General features: G+C 46.9%; 1 protein-coding gene across 4 annotated transcripts in view; it reads right to left on the bottom strand.

Moving 5' to 3' along the window:
* The window catches only part of PDE7A (phosphodiesterase 7A), a 138,827-nt gene extending 114,110 nt beyond the window's left edge, over window positions 1–24,717 (bottom strand). For all 4 annotated transcript variants that reach the window (XR_012754673.1, XM_075353225.1, XM_075353226.1 and 1 more), the window contains exon 1: window positions 23,889–24,717. Coding sequence is in view for 3 of the 4 variants with exons in the window: in XM_075353225.1 (XP_075209340.1) it covers window positions 23,889–24,026 (138 nt within the window). In the remaining variant the exon portion in view is untranslated. The remainder of the gene's footprint in view (window positions 1–23,888) is intronic.
* Between the last annotated feature and the right edge of the window lie 977 nt (window positions 24,718–25,694).

Below are 25,694 nucleotides of genomic sequence, written 5' to 3'. Positions count from 1 at the left end.
AACAACTTTTGTGACGTTGCTAGTGATGTCGCTGTGTGTGACATCCAGCAACAACCTGGCCCCTGCTGTGAGGTCGTTGGTTGTTGCTGAATGTCCTCGGCCATTTTTTAGTTGTTGCTCTCCCGCTGTGAAGCACAGATCGCTGTGTGTGACAGCGAGACAGCAACAACTAAATGTGCAGGCAGCAGGAGCCGGCTTCTGCGGAGGCTGGTAACCAATGTAAACATCGGGTAACCAAGAAACCCTGTCCTTGGTTACCCGATATTTACCTTTGTTACTGCTCTCACTGTCAGTGCCGGCTCCTGCTCTGTGCACATGTAGCTGCAGGACACATCGGGTTAATTAACCCGATGTGTGCTGTAGCTAGGAGAGCAGGGAGCCAGCGCTAAGCAGTGTGCGCTGCTCCATGCTCTGTGCACATTTAGCTGCAGCACACATCGGGTAATTAACACGATGTGTGCTGTAACTAGGAGAGCAGGGAGCCAGCGCTAAGCAGTGTGCGCTGCTCCCTGCTCGTGTAGCTCCGTGCACTGGTAACCAAGGTAAATATCGGGTTGGTTACCCGATATTTACCTTAGTTACCAAGCGCAGCATCTTCCACGCGGCGCTGGGGGCTGGTCACTGGTTGCTAGTGAGCTCACCAGCAACTCGTGTAGCCACGCTCCAGCGATCCCTGCCAGGTCAGGTTGCTGGTGGGATCGCTGGAGCGTCGCAGTGTGACATCTCACCAGCAACCTCCTAGCAACTTACCAGCGATCCCTATCGTTGTTGGGATCGCTGGTAAGTTTCTTAGTGTGACTGGACCTTTAGTTATAGAGGACAAACAAAAGACTGAGATATTAAATAGGCATTTCTCATCTGTGTTCACCAAGGAACTGACTGTACCAGGCATCATTCAACAAGTGAAAAATCAAAGTTCACCACCCGATATAATTAATTTAACACAAGAAGTACGCCTACGTCTGAGTAAATTAAACATTGACAAATCCCCAGGGCCAGATGGTATTCATCCACGAATATTGAGGGAATTGAGCTCCGTAATTGGCAGACCGCTGTATCTTATCTTTTTAGACTCGCTTGTAACAGGGTTGGTGCCTCAGGATTGGAGGATTGCTGATGTGGTACCGATATTTAAGAAAGGTAAGAGGGTAGATCCAGGCAACTACTGTCCAGTAAGCCTGACATCAGTAGTATGCAAAGTTTTTGAGGGCATTTTAAGGGATGACATGCAAAAATATGTTGCAGAAAATAATATAATAACTGACAGACAGCATGGATTCATGAAAGATAAATCGTGTCTAACCAACCTGTTGGGGTTCTATGAGGGGGTAAGTGTAAACCTGGATATTGGTAATGCAGCTGATGTGATTTATTTGGACTTTGCAAAGGCATTTGATACTGTACCACATAATAGCCTTATACTAAAGCTCCAGAAGCAAGGACTAGGGGAAACTATATGCAACTGGGTAAGGAATTGGCTAAAAGATAGGAAACAAAGAGTAGTCATAAAAGGAACATTCTCTAAATGGGCTATAGTCAGCAGTGGGGTGCCGCAGGGATCTGTGCTAGGACCGATTCTTTTTAATCTCTTTATTAATGACCTTGTGGATGGGATTGATAGTACAGTGTCAGTCTTTGCTGATGACACCAAACTATGTAGGATATTAAAAACTGACCTTGATAGTACAATATTACAAAAAGATCTGGATAAGATGTCAGAATGGGCAGATACTTGGCAAATGAGATTTAATGTTGATAAATGTAAAGTAATGCACCTAGGACGGAGTAATCCTATAACTGCGTATACATTAAATGGAAGTAAACTCGGGACTACAGACCAGGAGAAGGACTTGGGTATTCTCATTACAAATAAGCTGAGCAGCAGCACTCAATGTCAAGCAGCAGCTGCTAAAGCAAACAAGATTCTAGGGTGTATAAAAAGAGAGATTAGATCCCGTGATCCCAACGTATTGTTACCCCTCTATAAATCACTTGTAAGGCCACATCTGGAATATGGGATTCAGTGTTGAGCTCCACATTTTAAAAAGGACATTCAGAAGTTAGAGTCAGTTCAAAGGCAGGCAACTAGACTACTACAAGGAATGGAAGGCCTCCCATATGATGACAGGTTGAAAAAGTTAGATATGTTTAGCTTAGAAAAAAGACGTCTCAGAGGAGATCTCATTTATATGTATAAATACATGTGTGGTCAATATAAAGGACTGGCACATGACTTATTTCTTCCAAAGACAATACTAAGGACCAGGGGGCATTCACTACGAGTGGAAGAAAAGCGATTCAGACAGCTAAATAGGAAAGGGTTCTTTACAGTTAGAGCGGTCAGACTGTGGAATGCCCTACCACAAGAGGTAGTAATGGCAGATACTATAACAGCTTTCAAAAAAGGGCTGGATGATTTCCTCAGTACACACAACATTGTTGGTTATAAATGACTTTGTGACCAAATGTAGAACTGGTGGAGGAAGGTTGAACTAGATGGACCTAGGTCTTTTTTCAACCTTAGTAACTATGTAAGGACTGAACAGTGACTATATATTTATCGTGTATAGTCACCCTACTTGGCTCAGATCGCTCTTATGTTCCTCCTGCTTCCAAGGTGGTCACAGCGGTGGCCTATACACCAGTCCCTGCCCATCTTGCACTGCGGGCTAAGGCCAGGGTGCAGACTTACCACCATACTCCCCATACCATGGCGATGACCATCTTAAGAACAGGAGGAAAGGAGTACTGATCTGAGAAGAGAGGCAAAAAGGGAAGACACCGTAGTCAGGTGCTGGGTTGCTTTAAAGGAGTTAGTTACCGGATCTCACTAAAGAGGATCAACTTCGTAATTTGTCTTCTTTGCAAGGCAATATCCAAGGGGTTAAAGAATCACCCCAGTGGTTTTTTCTATTGCACCGCTGGAGTGGTGCTATAAATCTAAGTCCCCTGAGCCCTGTATTATACTCACTTTCCAGCGACCTCATCTTTTATCGCAGCCCCTCCAGTGGGTCTTGGCGATTTGTGACCCACCGGCAGCTCCAGTGTCAGAGTGCGTCGGAGGTCACTTTTCAATGCTTCTCTGTGGTAGCCTCGTTCTGGCTCTCAAAGATGTATTGAGAGCTTCTGCTGTAACTTTTGACTCCAGACAGTCAGAAAATATTGTGAAAGCGATGTCGGTAAAAGATGAAGACACCGGATGGTGAATTTGATGGGAGCAGGGGGGCTTCAATTTAAAGTGCCACTCCAGTGCTGGGGGAGGGGGATGGGGGACATAAAAAAAAACAAAAAAACAAAAAAAAAAAAAACTGGTGGAGAGGTGCTTTTATGAGCTTTATGAAGGTAAACCTGTCAGGTGCACTATGCAGCCAGAACCACGAGCAGATCTGGGTCCATATTGATAATCCCTGCCTAACCATCCCTGTATACACTAGCATAGATAAAGAGATCTTTAGAAAAAGTATTTCTAAAGATCTTACCGAATGCTAATGAGCGAGGGGACTAGTCTCCTGGGTGTTAGTTCCCCGGGCAGTCGCCCCTATTAGCATGTTAGTACACCCACAGGGGCGTACTATCATGCTAATAAATGTGCAGCGTCACAGGATGATCTCACTCACCTCTCCTCCGTCATTGCGTCCAACGGGGGATTTTGGTTCAGTGCGCATGATATTCCTTTGTGAATGTCAGTTGTTTTTATCAATAAGTTTTCTTTTACTTTAAAACTAATAAATGTGATTTTAACCCCTTCATGACCGGCCGATTTTGCGCTTGCCTTCTTTTTTTTTCGCCATTCTTCTTCCGAGAAGAGTATTTTCAGTGCAAAATTGGAGATAAAGACAAACGTTGGGAACCCATATTTATTGCTCATCTTGTGTTACACTTCTCACATGCTGGCTCAATGGTAAACCACGGCACATGAAATTTGCTTTTCCAGTGGTAGAGAGGGAGCCAAGAGACCATTCTACAGATTGCTATTTGTGTATGACAAAGACTGCTGGAATACCAAGTAACAAGAAATTCAGTGAAATATCCTAACATTCCTTCACCAATTAGGCCGGTGTCTCATAGCCCAGTGCTGCCAGTCCCCACTCCACCAACATCTTGGACCTTGGATCAGGAAGAAGACTCAGATGCTGATTTGGTTGAAGAAGCAGCTGATCAAGAAGATCCTGGTTTTCTAGGCCATGAGTCTGGGGAGCCTCAGAAACTAAGCCAGGTTGATCTAAGTAATTTGGTTTTGATCAGAACCTATCAAAAACTCAGGCAGAGCTTTTGGCATCGAGACTCAAAGGCTGGCACTTGCTAGAGTAGGGGACCAAAATATGTTTTTGCCTCCATAAGCAACAGGAGCTTAAATACTTATTTCATTAAAGTGGACCTAGCTTACAACTATGCAAACTCTCTGCTACAGTGTTTCCCTAAAAATAAGCCCTAGTACAATATAGCTTTTTGGAGTATGCCTAAAATATAAGCCTTACGCCAAATGTTCAACATTCTACTATTATCTTCAAATAGGGCTTGGCCTTTCAGGATATGTAACTCTTATTGCTGTATGTTACCCCATTGTGTTGCTGCCGGCCCCAAGAAATTTAGGTGTATTGGCTAGTTAAAACAAATAATGCAAACTGAATAGCCACCCATTCCTCAGCCCACTCCTCAGTGCCGGTGGTAGTGATTGGGTCAAGTCAGACTGCCGTACTACTTGTTCAAAGGTCGCATCGCAATCCTTGGGCTGGCCGTCAACTCTCCTGACCCGAGCGTGACAGCATGTATTTCTATGCAGCGGTCATGCTCAGGTCAGGAGAGCAGATGGCCAGCCCAAGGATCGCAATGCGAGTATTACAACCGTGTACCTGCACCCAATCACAGAGGGTTGAATATTCATTTTGCAGTAACATGCATTTTACTAGCCGCTGCTCGACTAAGATTTCCAGGTCTTACAGCAACACAACAAGAAAAGGGGGGAGGGGAGTACAGCAAACATCCCCTGAAAATAAGTCCTAGCGCATCTTTCAGAGGCAAAAATATTATAAGAGCCTTATTTTCGAGGAAACATGGTAAGCGCAAGGGGACAAGAAAACAAACCTAATGAATGGAGTCATTTTACAGACTTTTCAAAAACCTGTTCGTCTGCATAATGGCAATGAAAATCAATTTGTTCCTCTTGCTTATGCAGCAAGTCTGAGAGGGACAGAAGAAAATATGCACCTTCTGCTGTCAAAAGTCTGTTACAAAAACTAGGAGTGAAATATTTGTTGTGATCTGAAAGCAATAGCCTCGGTGCTTGGGTTGCAGCTCGAATATATAAAGTTTTGTTCGAATGGGACGAAAGAAAAAAAGGAAAGAAAAAAAAAAAAAGGAAAGAAAGCTTCCCCCCCATGGATTTGCAGGTAGCTTTACCAAGTGTTACCATTTGAAGCAAAATTGCATTAAGCCTATAAGTGGAAAGTGCTGGATAGCGTTGAGCCAAATGTATACATTTCAACTATTGACACATGGTAAAAAGGGAAAAGGAAAAAAAAACAACCCACTGACTTAGTATTACTATACCAAGTTAAGCATAGTTTTTTTTTTGTTTGTTTTTATATTATAATAAAATAATAATAATAATAATAATAAAAAAAAAATGGGTGTGAACAAGCGCAGCTGACAAAAGTGACCTGAATTAAGAAACGCCTTACTGTACGACATTACATCCATGCCTGCAGTATTTATCTTCCTTGGTCATATTACCCATATATTGTTTGTTCTTTTAAATATACTAATCTAATTTTCTAAATTTTATTTGAGTCATAACCGATTGTCTTTTGTATTTCTCGTCATACGGACAGACATGCAATACCAGTCAAAAGTTTGTACACCCTTGTTCATGCAATGATTTGCCTTGTTCTTATTAGAATGTACACATTGTGGCTTCGCTACCTTTAGGGTATGTGCGCACGTTGCTTTTTACCTGCTTTTTACCTGCTTTTTTGCTGCTTTTTCTTCTGCGCTGTTTAATGCCAAAATGGATGTGTTCTTCTATTCAAGCAAAGTCTATGGGAATTTGGGTTTCTTGTTCACACTATGTTGTTCAAAATGCTGCCTTTTTGTGGCAGAACTTTGGTCAAAAACTCAGCTTTGCAGTGCAAAACCCAAATGGCAAAAACAATTGACATGTTGCTTCTTTGAAAAGCTGAGTTTTTGACCAAAGTTCTGCCTCAAAAAGGCAGCATTTTGAACAACATAGTGTGAACAAGAAACCCAAATTCCCATAGACTTTGCTTGAATAGAAGAACACATCCATTTTGGCATTAAACAGCGCAGAAGAAAAAGCAGCAAAAAAGCAGGTAAAAAGCAGGTAAAAAGCAACGTGCGCACATACCCTTAGACTGAATCTATAAAAAGGGACACAAAAAACATAAGAAACAGGAATGAAACAAACCAGAACATGTGTTAAACCTTAGACTCCCTAAGTACCGCCACCGATCACAGCTTTACACCCCATTCTCTCAGCAGCTTCATCAGGTCTACCCCTGGAAAGGCTTCTAATGAGATAATTTGTCAATTCATCGGCCTTCAGAAATTCCAGAAGCAGCGTTGGCACACCGTTCCATATAGTGCCAAACCCTAGTCTACAGATGTACTAAGCCAGAATATGGCAAGAAACATCAAATAACAAAAGAGACATTGCATCATTATCATTACTATTAAATGACATGAAAGCCAGTCAGTAACATTTCTAGAATCTTGAAGGTATCAAGTGCAGTCATAGAAACCATCAATCACTATGATGAAACTTAAGGGTGCTTTACACGCTGCGACATCGCTAATGATATATTGTCGGGGTCACGGTGTTTGTGACGCACATCCGGTGTAGTTAGCGACATCACAACATGTAACACATATGAGCGACCTTAAACGATCGCAAAAGAGGCAAAAATCGTTGGTCTGTGACACGTCAGTCACTTACCAAAAATCATTGTCTGGTCAGTAGCGAGGTTGTTTGTCGTTCCTGTGGCAGCACACATCGCTATGTGTGACACCGCAGGAACGAGGAACAACCTCGTACCTGCGGCCGCCAGCAATGAGGAAGGAAGGAGGTGGGCGGGATGTTTTTCCAGCTCATCTCCGCCCCTCCGCTTCTATTGGACGGCTGCCGTGTGATGTCGCTGTGACGCCGCATGAACCACCACCTTAGAAAGGAGACTGTTCGCCGGCCAGAGCGACGTCGCAGGGAAGGTAAGTCCGTGTGACTGGTGTAAGCGATGTTGGGCGCCATTTGGGCAGCGATTTGACCATGACACACAACCAACGGGGGCGGGTACACTCGCTAGCAAGATCGCAGCGTGTAAAGCCCCCGTTACTCATTAGGACTACTCCAAGAAAGGAAGATCCAGAATTACCTGTACTGAAGAGGAAACGTTTATGGCTACCAGGCTTAAAAGAAAAACACAAAAATCGACAGCTTCTTTGATAACTGCTCTTATAAATGATGTTGAGATATCAAGTAGCAAGTCTTAACAACAATTGTTCAAAAGAAATGGCAAGAACCAGGTCTGCATGGTAGAATTGTTGCAAAGAAGACAATAGGACTGCAAACAAGAGGAGACTTGTTTGGGTGATGGTGCAATGATTCTTTGCTGGTAATTTATTCCAAATTCAAGGAACACTTCGGCTATGTGCGCACTTTCAGTTTTCACCTGCGTTTCAGGTGCGTTTAGGATCAGTTTTGAACTGCAGCGTTTTTGTGCCCAAATGCATGCGTTTTGGTTTTCCATTAAAGACAATGAGAATTCATGATTTCTTGTCCGCACTTTGCGTTTCCAAACGCATCTCATAATTTGCATAAGTTTGGTCAAAAACCATGCGTTCAGAAAAGGACCCTGTCAATTGTTTTTGCCATTTATGGTGCGTTTTGTTAACATTGAAGTCAATGAGAAGTAGCAAAAAGCAAGAAATATCAAAATTCCTGCGTTTTACCTGCTTTTTCATTGCAGAAAACATGCGTTTTGGACTACCACAACGCATGCTTTTTGAACATCAAAATAATGATTTGATATGTCCCTTTACACACACACATAATCCGACAATTAAATCTAAAGAATAATATGCATTTATTGCTATTTTACCGATGAAATGTATATTAACGCTATAATTTTATTAAATATATCTTTTTCCATTATTTTTCCCATTAATATAGATTTGTCCCTTTTTTTCACTGTTTGATTATTTAATCTTTATTTAGCAGTGTTTTGATGTTGAAAACGCATCTGTGAAAACGCATGTGGAAACGCATGGAAAAAGCGCTAAAAACGCATCTAAAACGCGGTAAATACGCATGCGTTTTCTGCGCTAAATTTCTGAAAAAGGCAACTTTGGCTAAATCAATTAAGGCTAAAACGTGCGTTTACAACTGCATGTAGGATGACGGAAAGTGCGCACATAGCCTTACCCAGCATTGACAGGTTCTGGTTTGCCCTTGATGGGCCCATCATTTGGGTTGCAACAGGACATTAATCTGAAAGCACTCCAAGTTATGAAAACAAAAGGGAGGGGGATGCAGAGCGGCGTCCGATGACATGGCCCCCGACATCACCCATCCACAATACAACTGAGATGGTTTGGAATCACTTGGGACAGCAGAGTGAAGGAAAGGCACCAAGAAGTGGTCAGCTCCTCCTGCAAGACTGTTGAAAGCCCTTCCAGGTGACGACCTGATGAAGCTGCTTGAGAGAATGTCAATGGTGTAACAGGACGGCTCTTTGTAGAATCCAAGGATTAACAAATACCTTGGATTATGTCACACGTGTTTTTTACTTCGTATGTGACCCTTTGTGGTCTTGCCGACTTCGGTCTGAATCTATAATGTACACATTCCAATAGGAACAAGGAAAACAATTGCATGAATGGGTGTATCCAAAACTTTTGACACTACGATAAGCAGAAGTCTTTCTCAATATAATAGATATATACATATACATACATACATATATACACACACACACACACACACACACACACACACACACACATATATATATACATATACACACACACACACACACACACACACACACACACACACACACACGTAGAAAATTTGCTGCGGATGACTCAGTCGCAGACTTTTCAGCAGCCATTCTATCTTGGGCATGTAAACGCGTGTATATATGCTGCATATCAGAGTCTACAGCATATCCCCTTATATAATACAAGAACGCTACTATAGCTCTCCTATTGTGTCCTGATGACATCAATGGTATCCACGCAGTCATTTAGATGAAGAAAAGACAGAATAACACGTGGAGACGGGGAGGGGGAGGGGGTGTTTTATCACATTTCTGCCAACATTTTGCTCGCTGTATACTTGATGTTTTTAATTTTCAATAAAAAGAGGGATGTTAAAATAGAGCTTGCGTCAGCAATCAGGAGAAATCTGTAGCAGAGACACCGGCGTCCTCCCCCACAATGATGTACTTCAGAGTTTCTTTCTTACAGAAGCTTATTAATTATACATTTCACAACCTCAGAACTGGATTTTAAAACGTGCATTCGCCCATTATCCGAGCTCTTACTTCTACGACTTGCGTTCATCTAGGTTTTCCTCAAAGTGGGGAAAGAATATTATAAAGATGTGAGAAATTATTTGCTACGACAGTAAGGCACAGGGAACGGCCCTTTTACAGCCTGAATAAGAGAATCTGGTAGGTTCCTGCTCACCATCGATGTAAACCCCATCAGTTTAAACTAAGGCTCGGACGTCGCCTCTGCCGCAGTCTGGATATGTAAGTAATGAAGGAGAAGTCCAGCTCCACAAAACAGATTCTTCTTTATTCATATTAAATCCATCCACAGGACATCAAGAATAAAAGATGGCAGGTGGATAGGCATTAGAATAACGCTTGCATCTACGCGTTTCAGGTGTATACTCACCCTTAGTGGCACTTTGCACACTACGACATTGCTAGCGATGCCGAGTGCGATAGTCCCCACCCCCGTCGCAGCAGCAATATCTTGTGATCGCTGCCGTAGCGACCATTATCGCTACGGCAGCTTCACATACACTCACCTGCTCTGCAACGTCGCTCTGGCAGGCGAACTGCCTCCTTATTAAGGGGGCGGGTCGTGCGGCGTCATAGCGACGTCACACGGCAGGCGGCTAATAGAAGCGGAGGGGCAGAGATGAGCGGGACGTAAGCTTCCCACCCACCTCCGTCCTTCCGCATAGCCGGCGTGAGCCGCAGGTAGGAGATGTTCCTCGCTCCTGCAGCTTCATACACAGCGATGTGTGCTGCCGCAGGAACAAGGAACAACATCGTAACATCGGTCCTTTTGAAATTATGGAAATGACCGACACTACACCGATGATACGATTTGGACGCTTTTGCGCTCGTTAATCGTATCAAAGGATTTACACACTCAGATATCGCCTGCGACGCCGGATGTGCGTCACTTTCAATTTGACCCCACCGACATCGCACCTGCGATGTCGTAGTGTGCAAAGTGCCCCTTAGGGTATGTACCCACAATCGGGACTCACTGTGTCCTCGATGCAGCGGGTCCAGACCTGCGGGGCCGCGAGTCTCCTCTGCAGAATGCAGATCAGGGTTCAGTGCATTGTGATCTCTCGCTTGTGATCTCCCTACGGAGGACGCATGTGAATATGCAGCAAACAATTGACATGCTGTGGCTTGAAAAGTCGCACCGCAGGTCAGTGTTTGCTGCTGAAAAAACAAGCCCAGTGGGCACGGGATTTCTAAAAATGCCATCCACTGTGCTTGTACCGTACAACACTGCGTTTTGCCGCAGCGAAAATACGGTACATCCAAAATGCTGCAAATACTGACAGTGGGCACGCACCCTTAAGGCTGCTTTACACACAATATCGCTAACAATCTCGTTAGCGATGTGACACAAAAGATCGTAGATACGATTTGCCGAGTTCGCACATAGGTCGTTTTTGTGGCGCTGGTCACAAAACGACCTGTGCGATCTCGGCAAATTGCAACCACGATCTGGCGTGTTGCATCGCTAACGAAATCACTAGCGATATCGTTGTGTGTAAAGCAGACTTTAGAATGTATGCATTTCAGGTGAACCTGAGTCATGACTAACGCCTATTCTTGATGTCCTGTGGATGCATTTTATCCACAGGACTTTTTCCTCTTTACCTTTACAGCCATACCTGATATTTGGCCCATAAAAACATTCCAATAAGTCACAGGAAGAAAGAGCAAAACAATTGTTTGTAAACTCGCCACATCTTTTAAGTAATCCTGAATAAAAAGGGAATGTGAGAGATATATATATATATATATATATAATAAAAAAAAAAAAACCACAACAACAAAAAACAGAATGATCATTTGTCTTCATGTATTTTCCACCAAACTAGGATCACTAAATGAGTGGTGATCACTGTCATGGGATGATTGACCCATAATAGTCTGAACTTTGCTTAAATGGCAGAGCCATGATGTGCCAAGTGACCAAGGCTTGATGGGGAGGTGTGCTAGAGTCAGACATTTCTAATTGACTATAGAGGTTGTCCACTACTTTTACATTGGTAAACTTTCCTAAGGATTGGCCATCAATGTCTAATCGGCCGGGATCCAACACCCGCCATCCCCATCTATCAGCTGTTCTGGGTCCCAGCAGCGGCAAATGCCCAGTTCCGGAGTTGCCCAGTCTTCTGACAGTGGCCACGGCTGGGAACGGCACATCCGCCTTCCATTTTAATCAACAGGAGACAGTTGTGCAGTAGCCGGTCGTGGTCACTATCAGAAGACAGATCAGCTCCGATACTGAGCATTTCCGGCTGCCTGCTGCCGCCGACACCGAGAACAGCCAAATCGGCAGAGGTTCGGGGTGTCGGACCCCGGCCAATCAGACATTGATGACCTAAGCCATCAATGTAAAAGTAGGGGACAAAATCTTTAACCATGTTTTTGGCCACCTAATTTGGGAGCAACATCATGTAGTGGCAGAGGCCCTGATTCCAGCCTTGCCACAAATCTTACTTAATTTGGGTACTGGAGTAAGATTTGTGGGGTAAGGAACACTGCCGCTCTTCCTGCATTTGATGAGCAGAGGTTACCACAATTCCACCCAAGCTAAACCCAATTGATCTAGACACTGATGTTCTGCAAGTTAAATGTCGTCATGGGAGCAGTAACTGGGATCTACTTTTTCACAAAACAAGGTAATATGTATTAAGTTAGGAGAATGTTCCCCTAAAGTATCTAGAGTGCCTCCACTTGTAGTAAATTTAAGTTACACGCAGGATAAACTGTTATACCCTACAGAAAACACACCGCAGAAGCCCTACACAGTATGTGACAGCGGTGAACTGGCACGACTCTTCATAGCACTATGTACTGGAATGTGTGACGCTGAGCGTGGATCCTGCACTCAAGAAACAACTTGTTCAGTTCCAATATTAGGAATAACTTACCCATAAAGGAGATTTGCCACAGAACATTACAGCATTATATTACTAGATATGCTGCTCCAAATGCTCATGTCCCAACAACCCTAAATAAGTCTGATAAGACCAGTCACTGGCTGCTCGGCGTATGCCACTTTAACACTTGCGTTGAACGGCATCCGTTGCATTGCGTTGTGTGACGGATGCAACAGATGCGTTGCGTGACGGATGCAACAGATGCGTTGCATACAATGGCACAACGGATCATAAAAAACAACGGAAAGTTTTTTTTTCCTCTTTACAGTTTTATCGGCAGAAGACTATTGTGAACGATCAGCTGATCACCCGGCGGCCGGGCGCTCAGCCGAGAGCTCTCACATGCCGGCGGCCGGGCGCTCAGCCGAGAGCTCTCACATGCCGGCGGCCGGGCGCTCAGCCGAGAGCTCTCACATGCCGGCGGCCGGGCGCTCAGCCGAGAGCTCTCACATGCCGGCGGCCGGGCGCTCAGCCGAGAGCTCTCACATGCCGGCGGCCGGGCGCTCAGCCGAGAGCTCTCACATGCCGGCGGCCGGGCGCTCAGCCGAGAGCTCTCACATGCCGGCGGCCGGGCGCTCAGCCGAGAGCTCTCACATGCCGGCGGCCGGGCGCTCAGCCGAGAGCTCTCACATGCCGGCGGCCGGGCGCTCAGCCGAGAGCTCTCACATGCCGGCGGCCGGGCGCTCAGCCGAGAGCTCTCACATGCCGGCGGCCGGGCGCTCAGCCGAGAGCTCTCACATGCCGGCGGCCGGGCGCTCAGCCGAGAGTCCTCACATGCCGGCGGCCGGGCGAACAGCTGAGCGCTCTCACTAGCCGGCTGCCGGGCGCTCAGCTGAACGTTCAGCCACCGAGAAACAAAATAAAGTTTCTGTGATTAAAAAAACAAAAAAACAAAAACAAATGAGCATGCGCAGTGACAAATAAAGGTTTCCGCCGCTCAAAAAAACGTTACATGCTGCGTTCCTTCCGCCCGACGTAGCGTCAAAATAATAACGCTTCGTCGTGCAGCAGATGCAACGCAAGTCCATCCGTTGCTATCCGTAGCTAATAGAAGTCTATGAGGAATATAACGGTTTCCTGCAACGGTTACCGTAATTCCTCAAGGCTGCAGATAGCAACGGAAGCCATCCAACGCAAGTGTGAAACTAGCCTTAATAGTCTCCTGCCATAGTCGCGGTGCTCCCACGCATATGGATACAATGTCACTTTCAGAGACTTAGCAAAAACCACCAGGGCTTCCAGAGAGAGGGAAATTACCAGCGTAAAGTTACTTTATGTCCACTCTCTGCATGTTATTTTATGTCCACTTTTAAAACCACTATAAAAAAGGGAAATTAATTTTGACCCCCTCAAAAATGCTGACGGTGTTCTACAGAAGTCAGGGAGAGCAGTGCAACCCACTTGGGATGATGGGGATATCATGGACACGGCCATGAAAGGGTCACATCCCGTGACTCAATGTCAGGGGTAGCAAAAGTCGAATTTCTCAGCCAAACAAACAGTCTGATAATCACCCGGGTATGACCACACGACCTCCCAATCTCTATATACAGCTCAGCGGCCTTTGACAAAACACCGCATCCAAAACTTACTGAACAGTCAGCAGCAAGTGGAAGTAAAAGCAAAAAAGTGAAATTAGCTTTTGTTTTAATGGGTTCAAGGAAATATTCAGACAGTTGTTCAATGGCATGGGCCATGTTTTTTTCACCGATGGAAAAAAAAAAAAAACAAAAAAAACAACTTGTTCTTTTATCTTTCCCAAACACATGGCACCTTCTTTTTTTTTTAACAAAAATGAAATTTCTGTGGACCTAAGGCCTCTTTCACACGTCCGTGAAAAACCACGTACGTTTTTCACGAACGTGTCAGAGGTGCGTTTTGCCCTCCGTGTGCCATGTTTATGGGTTACGTTGTGTTCTCCGTGATAACACACGGAGAACGGGAACTTTCTGCTCACCTGTCCCTGGCGTCGCTGTCCGTGGTGCTGATCTTCGGTCTCCAGTCCTGCCAACTCCCCGCTGCTGCTGCTTCCGGCCGCAGTGAAGTGAATATTCAATGAGCACAATGAGCGGTAGTCGGAAGCAAGTGACAGCAGCGGCAGAGACAGCAGGGCTGGAGAAGGGGAGTAAAGTTTTGTTTTTTTTTCTCACAGACACAAAAACACACTTGCGTTGAACGGCATCCGTTGCATTGCGTTGTGTGACAGATGCAACGGATGCGTTGCATATAATGGCACAACGGATCATACAAAACAACGGAATTTTTTCAGACTATTGTGAACGATCAGCTGATCAACCGGCGGCCGGGTACAAAAAAAAAAAAAAAAATAAATAAAATAAATTATTATACACCAAACACAGCCAGGGTGCATGAACCTAACACTTCAACACAGGTTTACTTGCCAAAGGATTAAAATTTAACAGAGCATTGTGAGAGAAGACGACAGCTGAGCAAACAGCCAGGACGTATGTTGGTTCTTCCATTTCATGTAATCGGCCTATAGAGACACTTACACTCCAGAATCAAACAGGAGACTTTAAGAACATATTAGTGACAATTGTGAACACAATCCAGGACGACAGAAACCAAGGAAGCTGTAAGCTAGAATATACAGCTATACTATACACCTATACTACTCGCAAAAAGTTAGGGATATTTGGCTTTGGGTGAAATTTCAGGATGATCCTATAATGCCCTCTAACCTTTTCAGGTGACCTTAATGTGACTTTCACTAAACTTTTGAATGCACATGTGCAAAACATACAGAAATATTGAATTGTTGGACAACTTGTTCTCTAACAAGGAGCTTAATGAAAAAAAATTCACAACCGATGTTTGATTCATGAATTGCCCAATACATTTTGGGGTTCAATTAGAATTGGTATTTACTCCTCATCATGCTGTTCACGTTTTGTCATCATGAGACCAAGATGACATCTAACATTTGATCAGCAGTACCTCACCATGGCGAGGCTTGAAGCAGGATGTTCTCAGACGGAAGTGGCCACTGAGCTTAGAGTGTCATCAGCAGGATGCAAGAGAGATACAGAGAGACTGGAAGAGTCACAAAAGGCAGAGAAATGGACGTTCTTTGGCCACATCCCACACTGAGGACCACATCATGAATAATGCCCTTTGGAATCGAATGATGAATGCCACACAATTTAAGGCACATTTAAGGCAGGTGACAGGCACCCAAGTGTCATGTCAGACTATTCAAGATCGTTGACATCACCTGACCATGCCATCAGACACACAGACGCCATTGTATTGCGGGTCGAGAGACCAGTGGGCCCCAGTGGTGTTCACTGATGAAAGTCGGTTCACGCTGAGCCGAAGCAATGGCCAACGATGTTGGAGACTTCAAGGGGAACGCTATGCATCAGCCATTGTTGTCACCAGACAAGTCTTTGGTGGTGGTGTTGCAGTACAAAACAGCCCTACACTTTGTGATTGGTACAGTGACAAGACCCTACTAATGGAATAACAATTAATCCTGTCATTGTGCCTCAATGTCATCTTCATGGTTGACAATGCTCCAGCTCATCAAGGTCACATCGTTAGGGAACGTCTGATGTGTATGCACCCAGACCATCCTGTGATGTATGTGCAACAGTCCCAGCATCTTCTACGTGATGTACAGTATACGATTTACCATTCTTATTAATCACAAAGAGTTGACTGCACTCCAGACAAAAACAAACCTGGACAAGCAGTTGTGCGAAGCGACATGATGAAGATCACCTAACATCACAGCCGCACCAAAGAGAAGCAGCTTCAGCCACCAGAGTAGGGGCGAGTTGTGTTTCACCAAACATAAGCAGGGTAATTTTCCAGTTGATAATTTTGTGCGGCCCCCCAAATGATGGTAAAAATTTCTAAATGAACCAAGGCAGAAAAAAGGTTTCCCACCCCTGCTATACACCTATATCAGCTATACTATATACCTAGAACGCAGCAAACTCCAATAAGTAGTGAAGTCTCTGGCATGCAGGACTGCGGGAAGGAATTTCACACCACTTAAAAGGGTTCTCCGATAATTTGACAGTGTAAAGGGTAACTAAACCGTAAGCCTCCTCAAGAAATATGGAAACACACATACAGAGTCTCTCTCTCATTTGGATGACATATCATCCGGGTTTCCTCACACACATGCATGCTCAGTATGTTGGAGCGTTCATTTGATTTCCATGGCAAAAATGTAAAGAAAGGTGTCTGATGGTGGATTATCTTCTCTATAAGCAAAAATGATTGGGTGAAATTTAAAAGGGAACCAACCACCAGGATTTTGCTATATGAAGTAAAGGCAGTGCCATGCTGGCGCCAAAATGCTGTATCCAAACATACCTTTTGTTGAAAGATCGGATGCTTTGTTGCGAAAATATCTGTAATCAAAGTTGCAGAAATGCATTGCACCTTTGATTGAGCGGTGCGGGCTCCCTTTTATTTAAATATAGCACCGCACCGCCATTGCTGCTGTTGACGGGCAATACAAGACGCAGGAGGAGGTATATATACTGAGGACCTGACCCACACGTCAAAGTGTAGTGCATTACAGTAACTTTGATTTCGGGTACATTCACACGACCGTTCCATTTTTGCGGTCTGCAAAAAAGGTAGTTTTTCTACGGATGCATCCATGTGGCAACCGCATCTGTCCCGCTCAATATACGGTGTGTGTGCGCCATCTGTGTAACTTCTGGGGTTTTTTGCAGACCGCAAAAAAAACAAAAACAAAACAAAAAAAAAACGAAGCAGAGTTACATACAGTCTAAGTTATCTGGCCAGATGCTGGTCCCCATATAAGGTCTATAGGGAACAGAATACAGGGCAAATGGGTAGGAGAAAGCGATACCTACTCACCAATCACTGCCGCTGTCACACTGCTCCTGCGGCACTTCATTGTTCTTCCTGAGTCGGCCGCTCATTAGACTTATTTCATATTCACTGCTTCACTGCTCACTGACATCTGTGATTGGTTGCAACCAATCACAACCGCCAGAGGGCAGGTGTATATTGTACAGTACAATAACAAAAAAAAAACAAAAAAAAAACAAAACAACAAAAGGGTGTGCGGTCACCCTCAATTTTGATACCAGCCAAGATAAAGCCTCACAGCTGCTGGCTGGTATTCTCAGGCTGGGAGACCCACGTTATTGGGAGCTCCCCAGCCGTAGGCTACATGCGCACGCTGCGTTTTTTGCTGCAGTTTCGTTATCAGAACTTTCTGACATCTGACTTCCCAGCAAAGTCTATGAGAAGTCAGATTTGCTATGCGCACATTGCAGTTTGTTAGCGTTTTATTTGTCAAAAGTTTGTGACAAAAAAAAAAAAAAAAATAATGCAGCATGTTTATTCTTCCTGCGTTTTTGTCAACATTTGTCACAAAAACACACCTACAATTACAAGCATTTTTTGTGACATTTCCAGGCTCTCTCTGACAACGTGCAATTTTGGCTGCAGTTTGTTAACACAAAAAGATGTAGCCGGCCGAAATTGCCACAGCCATTAGATGCGACAATCCCAGGACTTTACCCGGCTTATTCTGAATGCCATGGTGCGGTGGCATAAGGGGTAATATATGGGGTTATAGCAGCTGTGTAATGTAATGTCACCTGGCATCAAGCCCTGGAGTTTTGATGTCACGGCGTCTATCAGATACCCGACATCACTAACCCGATCAGTAATAAAAAAAAAATAAGACGAGAAACAAATTTTTATTTGAGAAAAAAAAAACAAACAAAGTCTCCCCAACACATTCCCTCTTTCACCAATTTATTGAAGAGAAAATAACAAATCCGGGTCCAGCATAATCCAATAAGGGGGTCCCACAATAATCCATACTCACTGTCCCAGTCAATGAACAGAATGTTCCCCAATGGCTGGGAGAGCAGTGCAGTCACCTGAGCTAACATCAATGGGTCAGCCCAGGTCACCGCAGGGGATAACGAGCGCCGATTTCATGAGGTTAGCTAGGTACATTACCCTGGAGTGATTAATTCCACTGTACTCCTGACGTCAGCGTTAGTCACTGACTTCCATTGTCCGCTGCGTTCACAAGCGATGTATCGTGAGCAGCACGTGATGTCACCACTAGTCACAATCTCGGGTTGCTCGCAAGACTTGATGTGAGAACGTGGCGGGCATGGAAGTCAGTGACGAGCGCCGACGTCAAGAGCGGACTTCATCACACCAGGTAATGCACTTTGCTAACCTCCTAATGTTGGCGCTTGTCATCCCCGCAGATGCTGACACTGCTGTGCGGGCAGATGCTGACACACTGAAGTGCGAGCAGTTGCGGGGGAGCAGGACACAGACTGCAGGGGAACCCGACGGAGGTCACGCGGAAATGCGTTCATGTGGCTTCTGGGAATTTTGCGGACCCATTGACTTGCACTGAGTCACGGTCCATTATTACGGAACAGAATAGGACATGATCCATAATAACAGAACGGACATACGGCATCCGATGTGTTTTTTTGTAGGAACTGATGCACACGAAAGTGCTTCCATGTGCCATCAGATCCTACACAAGACATTGAAAAGATGGTCCTGTCAGCAGGTCCGCAAAAAAACAGGAACTGAATAGGACAAACGGAATGGTCATCTGAATGAGCCCTAAAGATATTTCAGCAATCAAGCATCTGATTATTCAAAGAAAGGTATGTCGGCATTCAGCATCCTAGTGCCAGTATGGCACTGCCTTTACTTTATATAGCAAAATCCTGGTGGTTGGTTCCCTTTAACATAGCTGACTCTTCGCCCCATAAACAAGATATTTGGACAGTCCGGGTTCAGGTCTATGGGGCGACTAATCTCACAACCCCTGTGATGAGGTGGAAGACATCCATCAGATCTCTACCTGGATGGAACCGAAGCAGCCGTTGGGGGATTGTTGCAATATAAAAAGAGAACCCATAAGAACCCTCCTCCCCACCACTTAGCCAGAAGTTGGGCATCCATCAGTGTGTCCCCCATTGCTCTTACAAGCCAACTCAACGGCAAAACCTGTCTGACTGGCCAAATTCAGGAGAGACTGGTGGCCACCTTTCCAGGAAGCAGATGACAAAGCAGCCAAACAGAAGTGACAACGTACCAGGAGTGGACGACTCACACTTGTAGGTTACAAATATAAGAATGAGTAACGCTAATGACAATCCATTTCAATGACCTGGTCAGTAATCAGTGGTCACTGGATGGGAGCCACCTCTTACCAGACAGCACCGATTTCCTGGTCTGATGCAGGGTTGTGACGTGTCACACCAGGATGGCGAAGCAAGAAGAGCTGCACATGCCATCACGTTAGAGGTGGCCCTCAGGGCTCCAGACAGAGATTACTGTCGTCCTAGGAATTTATTTCGGTCATCTCGTATATGCGCACATTGCGTTTTCTGTCACGCAGATTTGTCGCAGAATTTTAGGCTGAGTTTAAAATGAGTTTTCAAAGCTGCACATTTTTCCTGTGACGACAGCATCTTACAGTTCCAGCAAAATTGGAGGGGATTCATAGAAATCTTATGCCCACTACGGGGAGTACAGGGCGCTTTACACGCTGCGACATCGCTCAAGCGATCTCGTTGGGGTAACGGAATTTGTGACGCACATCCGGTCGCTTTAGCGATGTCTTTGCGTGTGACACGCGATTTTGAATCGTCGCAAAAAAGGTCAAAATTCGCTCATCGGTGACATGCCCCCCTATTCTCTAATATCGCTGCTGCTCGGTGTACGAAGTAGTTCGTCGCTCCTGCAGCAGCACACATCGCTATGTGTGACACCGCAGGAACGAGGAACCTCACCTTACCTGCGACAGCCGGCAATGAGGAAGGAAGGAGGTGGGCAGGATGTTACGTCCCGCTCATCTCCGCCCCTCCGCTTCCATTGGGCGGCCGCTTAGTGACGTCGCTGTGACGCTGAACGAACCGACCCCTTAGAAAGGAGGCGGTTCGCCGGTCACAGCAACGTCGCTAGGCAGGTAAGTAATGTGACGGGTCCGCGCGATATTGTGCGCCACGGGCAGCGATTTGCCCGTGTAGCAAAACCTATGGGGGCAGGTGCGCACGCTAGCGATATCGGTCACGATATCGCAGCATGTAAAGCGGACTTAAGGATATATGTGCACCCTGCAGATTAGGTGCACCTTGTGGAAGAAAAACATGCACACAAAAAAAAAAAAAAAAAAACGCATGCTTTTTTGTTAAATCAATGCCTAGATGGGATAAAAAGTGCAAGAAAAAAAAAAAACGCACTAAGGGTAAGTTCACACAGTGCGTTTTTCACGGCGTTTTACGGGTGCGTTTTTGCCCAAAAAACTGCATGACTGCTTCCCCCAGCAAAGTCTATGAGTTTTCATTTTTGCTGTCTGCACACAGCGTTTTTTTCAGCTGCGTTTTTGTGGTGACCACAAAAACGCAGCATGTCAATTATTCCCACGTTTTTCACCGCGTTTTTCATCCATTGAGTGCAATGGGATGTTGAAAGACGCAATGAGAAACGCAAATTGTTATTATAGCTGCGTTTTGGTGCGTTTCTAAGACCAAAAACGCAGCTATAAACGCAGGAGGTGGGTAGTAAAGTGACATGTACAGGAAGAGGATTCCTTCTGTCAGTAAACACAGAAGCGTGAATCCTCCCGGTACCGTCACCGCCGCTTCCACCTCCCGTCCTGGGCATGTATGCTGCCGTGCAGCGCCATGTCTGGGCGGGAGGTGGAGGCAGCTGCGAAATCAAAAGTGAACAGTAGGAAAAAAAAAAAAAAGTCACTCGCGTGTCTGCAGACTCCCGGTGCCATGCCCGCTCCCAGCTCCTATTCCCGGTACCGCCGCTCCGGCTGTGTGCAGTCTCCCCGGGTACGTATGCCTGCAGGATGCAGGACCTGGTGATGGATCACCTGATGCAGTCACCTGACGAGTCAGCTGATCGTAAGTCTCGGGGTGACGCCGGCGCCCGGCCGGTTTAACCTATCAGCGGATGCCGTCAGGAGACTTCATCCCTGATTACCGGCAGCTGCTGCAGCGATCGGACGGGATCAGACTCCGCTCTAGGAGCTGCCAGTAATTAGCACATAAGTGAGTATTTTTTTTTTTTGTACTGATACATCTGCTGATTGTATAAACGGCTTTTATACAATCAGCTGATGTGTGATGCGATTCAGGCACTTGATCCTTACACATCATCTGATCACTTTACCTTCCAGCAAACTGATCAGATGATATTGGATCCGGATTGGACGGCGCGGGACCCTTGACCCAGGATTACTGCGGAGGGGGGTTCTTTATTTCAATAAAGATGGAGTCACTAATTGTGTTGTGTTTTATTTCTAATAAAAATATTTTTCTGTGTGTTGTGGTTTTTTTTTATCTTTACTAGAAATTCATGGTGGCCATGTCTAATATTGGCGTGACACCATGAATTTCGGTCTTAGGGCCAGTTGATAATATACAGCTAGCCCTAACCCCATTATTACCCAGCGAGCCACCGTCACCAGGGCAGCTGGAAGAGTTGGATACAGCGCCAGAAGATGGCGCTTCTATGAAAGCGCCATTTTCTGGGGTGCCTGCGGACTGCAATTCGCAGTGGGGGTGCCCAGAAAGCATGGGCACCCTGCACTGTGGATTCCAGTCCCCAGCTGCCTAGTTGTACCCGGCTGGACACAAAAATTAGGCGAAGCTCACGTCATTTCTTTTTTCTTAATTATTTCATGAAATAATTTAAAAAAAAAAAAAAACCTGCCTGCTGTACCTGGCTAGCATACAAAAATATGGCGAAGCCCACGTCATTTTTTTTTTTTGGGGGGGAGGGGAAAGAAATCCTGCATACAGTCCTGCAAGAAGGATGCTAAGCCTTGTAGTTCGACAGCTGCTGTCTGCTCTCCTGCATACACTATTGGATGGAGGATGCTGAGCCTTGTAGTTCTGCAGATGCTGTGTGCTCTCCTGCATCCACTAGTGGATGGAGTATGCTGAGCCTTGTAGGTCTGCTCCCCGTGACTCTCCCTCCAGCATACAGTCCTGGATGGAGCATGCTGAGCCTTGTAGGTCTGTTCCCCCTGACTCTCCCTCCAGCATACAGTCCTGGATGGAGCATGCTGAGCCTTGTAGTTCTGCAGCTGTCTGCTCTCCTGCATACACTAGTGGAGAATGAAAAACATATGGAAGAAGGAAATGACAGACTTTTTTTTTTTTTTCAACAATCTTTAATGGCAATGTTCACTGAAAAAGAAAAAAAAAAAAAAAAAAAAAAAAACGCAGAAAAACGCAGCCAAAAACGCATGCGTTTTTAAAGACGCTGCGTTTGTGCATTTTTAGCGCTAAAAAACGCTCAAAAACACAGCGTCAAAAAAACGCAGTGTGCACACTTAGCCTAACAGTTGACATGCTGCAGATTTTCTGCTCAAAAACTGCAAAGAAAAAATAAGCAATGTGCGCACAGCCCTACAGAAATCTCATTGGCTTTGCTGGGATAAGGATAGATATGCAGATCTGGGCAACAAACTGCAACAAAAAAAAAAGCATAAAAAAAAAAAAAAAAAAAAAACAACTCATGTGCACATTCCCATGCGTGTGGCTTCGTTTTCTGCAACTTCACACCTGCAGAATGTCTATGGCAGATTTCACCCATATTTGGGTGGGGAAAAAATACGCAACAATAACGTATGTAAAAAAAAAAGCAGCGGTAGCAGTTTTCCTGCAAACACATCAGGATTTGCTGCAGAATCCGTGTGCACACCGATTAATGAGATCCACAATTCCCTAAATATTTGAGTCAATGGAAACACTAAGAGTGCACGACTCAGAGCTACAGGGACACGGGTGACATAAGGGGGTACAGAAACCCATTATCTGCTGCACTGGGTGCTATAACCTTACTGATGGTTTCCACCACAATCCCATTATCTGCTGTGGTGGTATAACCTTACAATCCCATTATCTGCTGCACTGGGTGCTATAACCTTACTGATGGTTTCCACCACAATCCCATTTTCTGCTGTGGTGGTATACCCGCACAGTCCCATTATCCCCCATATCGGGTGGTATACCCGCACAGTCCCATTATCCCCCATATCGGGTGGTATACCCGCACAGTCCCATTATCCCCCATATCGGGTGGTATACCCGCACAGTCCCATTATCCCCCATATCGGGTGGTATACCCGCACAGTCCCATTATCCCCCATATCGGGTGGTATACCCGCACAGTCCCATTATCCCCCATATCGGGTGGTATACCCGCACAGTCCCATTATCCCCCATATCGGGTGGTATACCCGCACAGTCCCATTATCCCCCATATCGGGTGGTATACCCGCACAGTCCCATTATCCCCCATATCGGGTGGTATACCCGCACAGTCCCATTATCCGCCATATCGGGTGGTATACCCGTACAGTCCCGCGGAGGCGGGGACACTGCCCATGGTGGGTGCCGGCTGTATGGGGCGATCTTACCTGGGAAAGCTGCCTGGGGTTGGGACATCCGAACAGCGCGGAGCTGGAGCTGAAGCTGATGGCGCCGCGGCGGCTCAGGACGTGTTTGGGCACCGGCCTGTCCAGGGGCAGCACCGGCAGCTGGTAACATACTTCCATTGAACAACTGCCTCAGGGGTGGGGGCAAATCACCAAAATAAAGAGGAGCGGACAGGACGCAGAGTGGTGGCAGGGTCACACTGCGGGCACCATCACCACCAGTCCTGCAGGGGCTCTCAGAGAGATGCGCGCTGTGGCCCCTCCGGGCCCCTGGTGACAGTAGCCGGGCTCCCCGGAGCCGCCCGGGGCTGCTGAGCGCTGGTGGGATCCGGGCAGCTGCGGTCTCTTCTCCTCCCTCCGTGCGGGCTCCGCACTCCCATCTTCCTCGCCGTGTCACAGCTGCATGTCCCCGGGGCGGGTGAGACACAGGCCGCGCTGGGGCCTCCCCGGGCTGTAGTCACCCGGCGACTGCTTCCCTCCGGAGCGGCTCACCGGCGCTGCGACTGCGGCTCGGGTAATGCACCGGCTGCGGCCACGGAGGCTTTGTGTGCGCTCACAGTCAGCAGGCTGCCCGCCGTCATCCCCCTCTGCTGGGGTCTCCTGCTCTGTCCCACATGCCGCAGCGCAGAAAAAGAAGGGGGGTGAAAAAAGAAAGAAAGGAAAAGGGGGTAAAAAAAAGAAAATAGGGGGGGAAAAAAAAACCCTCCGTCCCCGGTGATCCCGCCTCTCAGCAGGTGCCCATACCGCCGGCTGCCGCGGCCACCGCACTACAGGCTGCTTCACAGGGGCTTAAAGGACACTTGATGACATCATGATCATGTGATCAAGCTCAGCAATGACGTCACAACCACGTGATGTAGGCGGGAGAATTGAATCGTACTGACAGAGAAAGAATAGATCAAAGAGGAGACGGCGGCGACCGCGACTGTGACTGCGCTCCTCTGCGCGGCCCCGGGCTCCTCCACTCAGCGACAGTGACTGCGCGGCCCCGGGCTCCTCCACTCAGCGACAGTGACTGCGCGGCCCCGGGCTCCTCCACTCAGCGACAGTGACTGCGCGGCCCCGGGCTCCTCTACTCAGCGACAGTGACTGCGCGGCCCCGGGCTCCTCTCCTCAGCGACAGTGACTGCGCGGCCCCGGGCTCCTCTCCTCAGCGACAGTGACTGCGCGGCCCCGGGCTCCTCTCCTCAGCGACAGTGACTGCGCGGCCCCGGGCTCCTCTACTCAGCGACAGTGACTGCGCGGCCCCGGGCTCCTCTCCTCAGCGACAGTGACTGCGCGGCCCCGGGCTCCTCTACTCAGCGACAGTGACTGCGCGGCCCCGGGCTCCTCTCCTCAGCGACAGTGACTGCGCGGCCCCGGGCTCCTCCACTCAGCGACAGTGACTGCGCGGCCCCGGGCTCCTCTACTCAGCGACAGTGACTGCGCGGCCCCGGGCTCCTCTCCTCAGCGACAGTGACTGCGCGGCCCCGGGCTCTTCTACTCAGCGACAGTGACTGCGCGGCCCCGGGCTCCTCCACTCAGCGACAGTGACTGCGCGGCCCCGGGCTCCTCCACTCAGCGACAGTGACTGCGCGGCCCCGGGCTCCTCTACTCAGCGACAGTGACTGCGCGGCCCCGGGCTCCTCTCCTCAGCGACAGTGACTGCGCGGCCCCGGGCTCCTCTACTCAGCGACAGTGACTGCGCGGCCCCGGGCTCCTCTCCTCAGCGACAGTGACTGCGCGGCCCCGGGCTCCTCTACTCAGCGACAGTGACTGCGCGGCCCCGGGCTCCTCTCCTCAGCGACA

Source organism: Anomaloglossus baeobatrachus, chromosome 6, assembly GCF_048569485.1.
Source record: "Anomaloglossus baeobatrachus isolate aAnoBae1 chromosome 6, aAnoBae1.hap1, whole genome shotgun sequence".
Classification (NCBI taxonomy): domain Eukaryota; kingdom Metazoa; phylum Chordata; class Amphibia; order Anura; family Aromobatidae; genus Anomaloglossus; species Anomaloglossus baeobatrachus.
Note: the sequence above shows the minus strand (reverse complement) of the source record. Positions and strands in the feature narration are given on the sequence as shown.